The sequence below is a fragment of the Stegostoma tigrinum genome, chromosome 29 (genome assembly GCF_030684315.1).
Source record: "Stegostoma tigrinum isolate sSteTig4 chromosome 29, sSteTig4.hap1, whole genome shotgun sequence".
NCBI lineage: Eukaryota > Metazoa > Chordata > Chondrichthyes > Orectolobiformes > Stegostomatidae > Stegostoma > Stegostoma tigrinum.
Window position 1 is genome coordinate 35,189,545 of NC_081382.1, and position 12,289 is coordinate 35,201,833.

Consider the following 12,289-nt stretch of genomic DNA (forward strand, 5'->3'; position numbering starts at 1 on the left):
CAACTGCTCACCCAAACTAAAGACCCACTCCCACCATGGGCAGGACCAATATCATCTACAAGATCCCCTCCAGTGACCGTGAGAAACACTACATCAGACAAACAAGAAGGAAACTAACAACAAGTGTACTTGAACACCAGCTGGCTACAAAAAGACACGCACAGTACACTCTCATCTCAATCCACATGAACAAGGAGGACCACCATTTTGAATGGGACAACACCAAGATCCTGGGACAGGCTAGGCAGAGACAGGCATGAGGATTCCTAGAAGCCTGGCACTCTACAAAGCATGCTATTAATAAACACATTGAACTCGACCCCATATACATTCCACTATGAAGGAAAACCGGAAGTGAGGCAATCCACCTCAACGGACCCCAGAGTTTAAAAACCAGGTGGGAGAACACACCGACGCTTCATCGGAGGCAGCACTGAGGATGTTACCCAGCATGGTAATGAAACATCTATGAAACAAGAAACCAGCTCGGTGAGCCAACCCACCTCAACACCCACAACCCGAGATACAAATCTACTCCATAACCTTAAACACTGTACACAGTACTCCAGATGCGGCCTTGCCAACATCCTGTACAGTTTTAACAAGACTTCTCTATTTTAAAATTCCAACCCCCGGCAATAAAGACCAACATTCTTATTTACTTGCTGCACCGACAGGCTAATATTTAGTGTTTCATGCACGAAAATATCCAAATTCCTCATTGCTACACTTTTTTGGAGTATTCCTTTTAAATAACATCTGCCTTTGATTCTTCCTTCCAAAGTGCAGTAACTGACCAACCGTATTTCATTTGAATGTTTACATTCAACAGAGAGGCATTTATCTCTTTAGTGCAGTCTGCTTTCAAACCCAGCATGCGTAAATTCATATACAATGTTTTACCTTAAATGGTCTCATTGCCCAGAAAACAACTTGGAACAAAAAGAAAGCAAAACAGAAAGCCATATGATGTGGAATATTGTATGAACATGCAAAGTATCATTAATCCCATAAAATGCAGTCAGACAGTTAACTTTGATGATGCTGAGAGACTCATTTCTGTTTGAGCCCATTTATTAATAAACCATAGATTAAAGCACTCACTTGGCATGAGTCAGAACTGTCCAGTTCTCTCTGCCTTTTCCCCTAACTAATACTGAACTTACACCTTTTCACCTTGTTACAGGTGTGTGGTTGGACGACGAAACTATATATGTATGTGAGGCACAGAATCGGTTTGGAATGATCCGTTCTGAGGTAGCATTGACCATCAGTGGTCTTGGTGAGTCCCAATATTATACCATTAAGTCAGCACCATTGTGTCTTCATTCCGCTACTGCAAGTTATCTAATCTGACACTCTTGTTTCCTTCCTGACATTTTTTTAACATTTGTCTTTTTCAAGTAAGTATCTTATTCCATTGAGAGGGATTTTGGCATCTACTTCAACAGTGTTTTGTGACTGAGAATTTCAATTTCTTAACCAGCTTTTGCGTGAAGTTTTTCTTCAACATTCTGTTGCATTTCTTTATTGGTTGCTCTAGGTTATACCTTTACATTCCACCCCCATTGTCCAGCAGAAATAAATAACCACTATTTGTTCTAATGGTCTTTCAAAGACCTCCAGCAGGGCACTCTTTAACCTATTGACCTCTGTGATAAAACCCTTAATATTTTGAATCTCTTTCTAACTGTAATGTTTCATACCCAGTAATGTCCCAATGATTCTGCACTGGAGTCTTTTCATGGTTGCTGTATCTTCTAATCAAAGCTCTACATAATGTTCTGACTACAGCCAAGTAGCGGTATTTAGAGATAACAAAGTGTGGAGCTGGATGAACACAGCAGGCCAAGCAACATCTTAGGAGCACATGCTGCTTGGCCTGCTGTGTCACCCAGCTCCACACTTTGTTATCTCGGATTCTCCAGCACCTGCAGTTCCAATTATCTCTGATACAATTAGCGGTATTTAGAGTTCTGAGAGATACAGTAACAACAATATAAGTGGAGCTGAACTCTGTCTGGACTGTGCCATGTCTAGTATGTGAATAGCTTTGCATACAGAATTTTATGACTTATTGTTCATCTTTCTTGGTACATTTATTCCACATGCTCAGGAAAAGGAGACCAAATTTTGTACTGAGCAGAAGGAGGATTATTCTTACTGTTGTATGTCTATTCCAACTCATTCTGTCTTTAGTTCTGGTAAATAGAAAATATGATACCTGAATGCCACTAGAATTCTGTTGGAACAACAGCAAATTTTAATGGAGAGAATACCATTTTAAGATAATTTTCTATTTCTTTTTATTCCATTTTACAGACTGATCTCAAATCAAACATTTAGATTGGCATTTGACTTGCATGACACATTTCGTATTCCAAGTTGTATTCCTCAGCTTCCAATTGTCTTTGTAACCATTTTTGTTCTTTGGGCAAATAGCAAAATTTTTTTTATAAGAATAGATTAGTTGCTGATTGTTTTTATCAAACATTAATTCCCATTTTGTTCTGGTTGTATCAATAAGCCATTTTCTTATTATGAAACAATCTCTCCACAGTTTTTATGAGATTAGACTGTATAGAATGAAATGTTTTAATGTGAGGCTGTACAGAGGGAAAACTAGAGGAAACGCTCTAGTTCTGAAGCTGAAACTTACTGATCAAAACCAACTGTTTAATCAGTAGCACATGCTGAAGTGTTCATGTGTGACTTAATCCTTCTGTTCTCATCTAAAGTCGCCCCCAAAGTGGTTGAAAGTTCCCCAATCATCACTGTACTGGAAGGTCGGTCTCTAACATTGCCATGTGTTGTTCTGGCTGGCAATCCCTTCCCTGAACGTTACTGGTTAAAGGACAACCAGCTGGTGAGTACATGCTTGGAGAACTTTCCTCTCTTGAGATCTTTCTGGTCGTGCTTTCAGTTGTTTCATAATGCATCATATGCTTTCCAACAGAGGTTACCTGATGGCAATCACAGTAAGAACATTTACAAGGCTGGCTTAGGTGTGAATACTAATTGAAATTAACTATGATGAGTTATTTGTGTTTCCACCCTCTAAAAACTGAAACTGTTTTAATCCATTTACTTCATCCAAGGAGGCAAAGGAAAGATCTATCACATTCGTTGTTGCTTGGTTCAGATGCAGATTGCAGAGGTGAAGGCATTGCCAGTAGAGAGCTGCAGTTACTATATAGATTTTCCTGTTTTCTAATATTTTCATATATTCAAGACCAGCATTTATTGCCCATCCCTAATTAACCTTCAAAAGGTGGTGGTGAGCTACCTCTTAGAACCACTGCAGTGTTGGGTTGTCGGGGCATTCACAATGCCGTTGGGAACAGAGTTCCAGGATTTTGATGCACTGACTGTGAAGGAATAGTGATACAGTTTAAGTTGAGCTGGTGTGTGAATTAGAGGGGACCGTGCAGAAGGTGATGTTCTCAAGAACATGCTTATCCTGTTCTTCTAAGTGGCAGAGGACACAGGTTTAGAAGGGGCTGTTGAAAGAGCCTCAACAGATTGAAGAAATTTTAGTTTTGGAGCTGTCTCAATGAATGAAAGTGTTCACGAAAGCAGTTCATATGAGGAAGGCTAATGCTTTTGTGCCTATATTATTATCTCAACTGGCACAATTAACGCCTCAATTATCCTTAATTGTGCAGTCTGGAGAAGGAAAATGACTTAATATTCTCCTTCCTGATTAATGTGTGGTGAGTCCCATTGGAACATTGTATTATGTAGGTCAAATAGTGAAATTTGGTTCTGAGACCTCTGTAGTCCAATAATATTATGATGAGGCTTCCACATTGAATCAGATTCAAGAGTGATTGACAAGAGTCAGCATATTACAAGCGTAACTAAAAATGGGATGAGGGCCTACTGGAAAATAAAAAAACGTTCTTGCGCCACTGACGACAAAATTGAAATGATTCTTCATCGCTTGGTCAATTGCTATTTTGAGATTTTATGCATTATTCCCTTCTTGCCTCCCTGTAGTTAAGTTTGGACAGTCGTCTGTCAATCCGAAGTGATGGCAGTTTCTTTATTGAGAGAGCAGAGCAAGGAGATGCTGGAAAATACATCTGCACCATCAGAAATGTAGTGGGATCTGTTAATAAAACCATCACAGTGTATGTTCATGGTGAGTAGTTTGAAGAATTTTTTTTTACTCACTCATGGATGCAAGGGTCACTGGCAAGACCAGCAATAATTGCCCATCCTGAATTGTTGTTAGGAAGTTGGTGTTGAGCTGTTTCCATGAACTGCTGCAGTACATGTGGTGCTAGGTATACCAACAATGCTGTTAGGAGGGAAGTGGTGATATTTTTGCAAAAGTTTTCAGTTTCGTTGTGATATCTGTGCATGCCTCTTGTCAGTGTTGCTGAAGTTTGAGATCCTTTGGGATGACTGGTATGTTGTCATCTTACTTATGTTATGCTTCCTGTGTGCAAACAGGAATGCATTCATAATGGTTTTCCTGGGTAGTAACTGGTGCTTTGAGTTGGCCTTTCCCTTTCACATTCCCTCTACATGAGGAGGCAATTTTTCCTTAACCTCTTTTTTTCTGGTCAAGGTGAAGCCTCAGAAGATGGAGTGACGAGCATGAGTTTGGTGTATTTGGTCATGACTTGTCTTAGAAAACTATTCATTCAGCAAGTATGACCATGGTTGATCAAACACTTCAATTCCTTTTACTCACCCTATCTCCGTAACCCCATACACTAATTGTAATCAGAAATCTATCAATTTTTACTTCAAATGTACTCAAAGACTGATCTTCCACAGTCCACTGTGGTATTTATCAAGCAGCAGACCAAAGTGAACAACTGTCTTGAGGAACAAATGAGGTTTCTCATTTAATTGCTTCCCTTAAAGTGTAGTATCCGACTTCTTGATGGAAGTGGAGGGATGATGACTTGCAGGATCCGTGTTCCTCCTTTCTGGGGAGTGGTGTAGTTTTTTCACAAAGCCATACTCTGGTACTTTTTGCAACTATCACCATTGTAACTGGAGATGACTGAAGAAAGCAGGAACAAAACTTGTGGCCTGCAAAGAATTGATAAAGAAAAGTGAAGAGATTGTGTTGACACCATACAGATGCCTCTATATCCAGTTTCCTCGACATCAATAATGACCAACCTCAACAAGAGTGCTATGAATTCTGAAATTACCTTGCCCACAAAAGAAAGAGGTAAATTCAGAAGATAGTTGATCCAGGGCTGTTGCTATTGGCATTGCACAAGACACATATTTTTGGAGATAGCTAACTAAAGAGGACATGTCTGATTACCCTCACCCCCCGCCAAAAAAAAGTGGAATGTTTTCTTCTGATTATAAATTATTAATGAAATCAATTTGCCTCTGTATATGATGACATTTATTAAGATTTTCTTTTTGTATAGTTCTACCTGCAATTAAACCCGGGCGAACTGTCTACATCACCGATGAGGGGGTGGCTGTTACTCTGCTTTGTGAATCCACTGGAACTCCTAAACCAACAGTCATTTGGTCCAAGGTACGACCTAGTCACAGGGCCCTAACATAGGTTACTGCAAAAATGAGAAAACATCTGAAGCTTTGAGCTGTTTTGTAGGTGTCCTTATCAGGGAGGCAATGGCCTTGTGGTATTATCGCTGGACTGTTAGTCCAAAGACCTAGATAATGCTCTGGGCTTCTGTGTTCGAATCCCACCATGGCAGTTGGTGGAATTTGAATTCAATGAATATCTGAAATTAAGAATCTAATGGTGACTGTGAATCCATTGTTAATTATCAGGAAACACCCATCCAATTCATTAATGTTCTTCAGGGGAATAAAACTACGGTCCTTACCTGGTCTGGCCTACACATGACTCCAGACCCACAACAAAGTGATTGACTCTGACCTGCCCTCTGGATAATTAGGGATGGGCAATGAATGCTGGACTAGCCAGCCTTCATCCTGCAAATGCATTTTAAAAAGGATATTAAGAGCATAAACATATGAACAGGGAGTGGGAGTAGGCTATTCAGCTTCTCAAGTCTGCTCTGCCATTCTGTAAGATCATGGTGATATTCCTTAGGCTCAAACTCCTCTTTCAGGCCAGTTCCTAATAACTCTCAATGCCTTGATATCCTCTTCCTCTTTAAATACTTTCAGTGGTCTAGTTTCCACAACTCTCTCAAGAGGTGAATTCTAGACATTCACTGTTTTGAGATTCCCCCACCTATGGAAACAACTTCTCAACATCTATCCTGTCAGAATTGTGTGTTGTTCAATAGGATCACTTCTTCTAAACACTAAGGAATAAATGTGCCTAACCTGTTTAGCTATTCTTGATAAGTCAACTCTTCATCCCAGGAATTAGTGAGTCTTTTTTGAACTGCCTCCTGTGCCAATATATCCTTTCTTAAATACATGGACCAAAACGATACTTCCGGGTACTACCTCAAAACAATCTGTGCAATTGTAACAAGACTTCCCAATTTTTAAACTCCAATCCTCTAGCAATAAAGGTCAACATTCCATTTGCCTTCTTAATGATTTGCTGCAACAGAAAATATGCACTTTGGCTTCACGACGATGTTACATGTTGGGGAATTTTCCATTTATTGGAATGATTTGAGAAGTTCTTTTCCTACATTTGAAATTGTTAATACCTAATGTGGTTTCCCTGATGTAAGAGTGATAAAACCTGGTGGGAAAGCCAGTAGAGTTGATAAAACTAACACCCTTAAGTTCTAAAAGTTTAAATAATCTTATGAGACGTATTATAATTGCCAGCTACTTTCCTCTGGGGACTGGAGAGCAGATTAAAGGAAAGTGCCTCCTCTACTCATTCTGTAACTCACCTTGTAGGGCTATTGCATTGTCTTTATACGAAGAACCAGTTTTAAATGATCTTATTTTAGTGAAGTGCAGTCTCCTGGTGACTTTTGATGATCAAACCATTGACAAGCTGATGGTATTGTGGATTCTACATGTCAATTGTTGAGTTAAGGATGCCTGTTACAGATAACAGAATTGTTACAGAAGGAGGCCATTCAGCCCATGAAGCCTGCACCAGAAGGTTAAATAGGCATCATTATTGCTAATCTTACACTATGTCCCTATATTCCTGCAGATTAGTTTTTAATCAAATAATCATTCACTGCCCTCTTGAATGCCTCATTTGAATCACACTAACTACTTGCTGAGTGAAAAAGATTTCCCCACTTCACCCTTACTGCTTTTGAAGCTCGTTTTCAATGAATGCCCTCTTGTTCCTGTTTCTTGTATGATTGAGAACAATTTCTCCCTAACTGCTCACCTGGCACACTCATGATTTAGAAAACCTCTATCAAATCTCCTCTTAGCTTTCTTCTCTCCATGGAAAACTGTCCCAATTTCTTCAATCTGCCCTCATAACTGAAGCTCCTCATCCGTGGAACTATCCCTGTAAACTGCTTCTGCACACTCCAATGCATTCATGTCTTTTCTATAATGTGACAGCCCCAAGCTTAATCTGTAGAAACTGTTTAAGATTTGACAATCAGATGTTACAGTCTGCCACCTTTCCCACACAAAACACCACCTGAAAACAAATGAAAAGCAGGAGACTATAGTGTAATGGGTAGCATTCAGCATTGAGAATGAGAAAGTGAGTGACATAAATGTTCTGACGCATTGACACAGGCTTCAGAACAAGTCACCTTCTGGCTCTTTTATTAAAAAGGAGATGCACGTGGTAAGATCAAGAGGTGGGAAAGGGACTGCCACCAGGGTTACCATTTGAAGCATTTTTCTTATGGAGCTATTATACCTTCCTTGTTTTCTGATATCCTCTCCAGGGTGGGGAGCTCATACCTCAACACCAACTACAACATTCAATCGATGCAAGTGGAAAGCTCCTGATCCCGTACCCATCAGCAGAAGATTCTGGAATCTACATCTGCACTGCGACAAATGTAGCAGGGGCTTCCAGCAGAGAAATGCAGCTGTTTGTCCACAGTAAGGATATTAGCGCTATTACAGTTAGATCCAAGTACACCCAACCTGTCGATCCATATAAAAAGTCTCATATGACACTTAGCATGCAAGGTGTTAAGGTATACTTTAGCCAACACAAGAAATTGGAGTAGGAATAGACCATGCAGCCCTTTGAGCCTGCCTTCCTATTTAATATAATCATGAGCTCCAACTCCACCTTCCCACCAGCTCCCTATAGCGCTTGATTCCCTGAAAGACCAAAAATCTTTCGATCTCAGCTTTAAATGTATTTAGAGGACTATTAATCTCTATACGGGATTTGTTGGGTGGGAGGTGGCAAGAGGTGAGTAGCAAGTGCATCTCACTAGAATAGCGTGCTGCAAGTGAGGCCCTCCTAGTCCCGGAGTCATCACAAAAGTTTGAGATTTTTTTTAAAATGCCCTAGATTCCTTTATTTACTTGTCATCTAAACCCAGGTTGACCGGAAGCACAGACCGGGTACCTTAATGTGCTGAACAAAAGTTATTATTTATTGCAGAAATTAGACTCTATCAAAAGGTCAACAGTTATGAAGTATTAATTTATAATGACTAATTAAAAATTAAATCCCCTAATAAATTGCCCATTACTCATTCATAGACAGGGGAAAAAAGAATATAGATGCTATGGATGGAGAGAATACTGGTAAAGCAGTTCAATGATTGCTTTTCACGGGACCTGTTGAGCTGATTCTAAAGATTTCAATGCTGGTCAGAATGCTACTTCTCAATAGTCATTCTCCAGATGTTTCCATTGGTTTCAAAGAGGGTTGCTGGATCATTTTTATAAGATCGCTGATTTATTAATTTGAAAAGTCACAACTTACAGTAACTGCTGCGGATAATTGCTGGCAGGCAGAAGACCTTTGTCATTGGTAACTGATCACAAATCCATAATGAATTCATTACTTGTTGCCAATCAAAGCTTTATTTGAACAAAATCCTATGGATCTAGTCATCTGCAAACTAAGCTTGCAAAAATACTTGAACAACCAGCTGTGTAAACGATGCTTGTGAGTGTCAGGTAACTTGCTTTCAAAGCATTCGCCAGTCCTCCAGCCGTCCTTGGCTTCTAATGCAATTCTTTTCTCATTTCAGTTCGCAGTTAAAAATACTAAAAAAAAAATTAATAATCCCTAATGCCAATCCACCTTTAATGGATCTGCTTCAACCAGAAGTGGTTTGTTTGATGGATGACAAACTTAGTGATATTAACCTGTCTGAGTGTTTCAGATTTTATACTGTGGACTTAATAGCTAATGGTTGTGGGACACTTTTTCCAGGATTTTGGAAACCTCGTAGCAGTGACTGAGTGTCAATCCAAAGGCTAATTCCAGCATGATTTGAGGGCCAAGGGAAACAGGAATACTTCCCTCTGGATTACACCTCTCCAAGCAAATTCGCAGATCAAAATGAATAGGATGAAAGATACTGAAAGCATCAGAAGGATTTAATATCACTGGAATGCTATTGCTAAATGTACTGTGTTTTGACATTTTTTATGTCCGCAGCAAGACCTAAGATTGATGGAGTGAACCCAGCTAATTCGGACAAGCCAATTGAAATCACAGCCACATCTGGGACAGAGGCGACATTACCTTGTGAAGTGCAGGGCTCCCCTTCTCCCATTATCAGGTGGAAGAAAGACTCGCGTCTGGTACCACTCATATCAGCCAGGTAAATGTATCTCCACAATCTCTGAAGAGTTCCAGCCCAGTTGGTGACAATGTCTGCTGTCAAAACGAGGTTAATATATATCAGTAAAAGCAAGGGTCACAACACTGACCCTGGGAGCTCCAGTAAAACCTTACTCCATCTCACAAACCATTAACTAAGCATTGTCCTCAATTTCCTGTAGTCCAGCCAATTAGTATCAACATTGGTTTTGTTCTTTTTGTTCCATGAGCTATAATTTTTCTAATCAGTGTATTGTGTGACCCTCTTTTAAATGCCTTTTGGAATTCCATATTCAGCAATTGCCAGCTTTGTCATCATCTCTTAATTCTTCAAAAACTACAGCAAGTCCATTAAAAACCATTTGTCCTTATGAAATCCATGCTGACCCCTCTCAGATTTTCTGTGTTTGTTCACATGGCTATTAATTTCATCCTGAAGCATTGTTTCTTGAAGTTTTCCCATCACTGAGGGTAATCTGATAAACCTGTAGTTGCTGGGCTTATCTTTATCCTCTTTTGAACAAGGGTCAATTCTGCAGTCCTTTGGCACTGTCCTGAGTTAATGTGGCCAGTGCCTCTGCAATTTCCACTCTCATTTCCTTCTATGTCATTGGATGCATTATAATCCAATACTGGTACCTTACTGTCTTGAAGTACACACAGCCTACCCAATGCCACCTCCTTATCAACACTAAATCTATCTAGGGCCTGAATTGCCTCCTCTTTAACCATGGTCTCGGTTGCATGATCTTCCTTGGTGAAGATTGATGCAAAGTATTAATTTAATATCTCAACTATTTTCCCTGCCGCAATATGCAAATCCCTTTATCAATCCTTAACTAGCTTTACTCCTCCTTTTACCATTCTTGTATACTAAGAAAAAATTTTCGGGTTGTTGGACCAAAGCTGTGAAAGGAATCAAGTGTTGCTGCAGGACAAGTAAGATTTGTGGCACAAAAAAAGGAGATTTGAGTTTCTCAGTGACAGATTCACAGTAGAAGTGGGCAACGTCCAGTTGAAGTCAGGGGACGATTGCCAATGCTCCAGGATAGTCCTGAAATTTCTATGAAGCCATGATCAATCAACTGGACACTACTGCAAGGTACCTAGTATTCACCAAAAACATGATTTAAAAAAAAATTGAACTCTTTTCTATAGTTGCTATAAAATATTGGAAGTAGAGGGATGAATTTGACTATATGGAGCTATCGAAGATCAGGATGATAACTTGTAAAGATTCCAGGAATATCCCCAGTTTGAGTTGACAGCCTGAGTCAGGGGTGCCTTCGAGACCAAGAATATCAATAGTTGAACAACTGGTGAACAAGCAATCTGAGAATAACTGAAACTGAAATACACTGATGCCTGAAATGAAAATCTATATTGTACCTTAGTCCAAAGGTTATCTGAATTCAGTATCAAATGTGACTTACTAATTTACGGTGAAAAGTACATGGTAACTACATTATTAGGCAAATAGATCTCATGCAGTCTGTTGTAAAGTTTTAATACATGTAACAGAAATATCTCCAATTGATATCATACAATGGAAGTCATATGCAGAGGTTCTGCAATGATTAACACAAATTTCAGGAGCACTGTATTTTTGCTATTTCATTTACTTTTCAAGCACTCATTCTACATTCAAATACCAAGACTGTCAGTTGTGTAATTCATTTCCTAAACCTCTTTGCTTTTGTACTTTTCCCCTCCTTTAAGACTTTCCTTGAAACCCAGCTCTCGACAAAGCTTTTGATCACCTATCTTAATATCTCCTGGTATGGCTTTATGTGTGTTGATCATACTCTTGGAGAGTATTTTACTAGATTAAAGGCATATATAAGGGAAAGTTGCAGTTGTTTAGATATCGCTTTTTTGATGCATGTTGACTTAAAGCAATGAGTAGGTACATTGCATTACCAAGAAAGGCCTGAAGCTGGGTCTGTTCTTAGGCACTACTTCATAACGTGCTGTCTAGGGTGACATAAGCACATTGTCTTTGAGGTATTGAAATGGAGGAAAGAACAGGACTAAATTCAGAAGGGAGGGAAAATAATGAAGACAAAATAATCTTTGGTTGATTGAAAATGTTTTGTTATAGTTCACTTTGTAGTTAAGAAAATGACCAGTACAAAGCTGTGTTTACTTGTAATTAGAAAACATGATCTGTGGTTTTGTTAAAAGCGGGGAGAAGTTTCCTGTATTGGCAGAGTTGAAGTGATTATGATCTCTATTGTATATAGTAGGTTGTCAAACTTTCATAGATCCTAAAAAATGCCGCCTGATGTATAATAGTGGAAAAATATTTTGGCCTAGCTAAAGAGGAACAGATGCTCGGGCAGAGAATATACAATTTCAAGTAGAATGCAACTCAAGTTTCCTGTGTTACTTTATGTGACTTTAGGGGACATTTAACATGATGCTTCTGTGTGTTGGATTTTATTATGATGATGAACAGCTATTCTTTAATTACTATTTTATTGAATTTTGTGCTTAGTAAAGTCCAGGATTTTTGTCCTGGGAAATAAAACATTGTCCTGTTCTAATTACATTGTATCATCAATTGAGATTGCCAGTTTAATGACAAATTAGGTGACTGATTGTCATGTGTTCCATGCCTTATTT

The 12,289-nt window shown here is 39.2% G+C and overlaps 1 protein-coding gene across 1 annotated transcript in view; it reads left to right on the forward strand.

Moving 5' to 3' along the window:
* The window catches only part of LOC125465267 (hemicentin-1-like), a 434,244-nt gene that overhangs the window by 147,143 nt on the left and 274,812 nt on the right, over window positions 1-12,289 (forward strand). Inside the window, exons 17-22 of the mRNA XM_048558547.2 lie at window positions 1,187-1,282; window positions 2,739-2,866; window positions 4,000-4,144; window positions 5,406-5,518; window positions 7,812-7,971; window positions 9,500-9,665. Of these exons, the coding sequence (XP_048414504.2) occupies window positions 1,187-1,282; window positions 2,739-2,866; window positions 4,000-4,144; window positions 5,406-5,518; window positions 7,812-7,971; window positions 9,500-9,665 (808 nt within the window). The remainder of the gene's footprint in view (window positions 1-1,186; window positions 1,283-2,738; window positions 2,867-3,999; window positions 4,145-5,405; window positions 5,519-7,811; window positions 7,972-9,499; window positions 9,666-12,289) is intronic.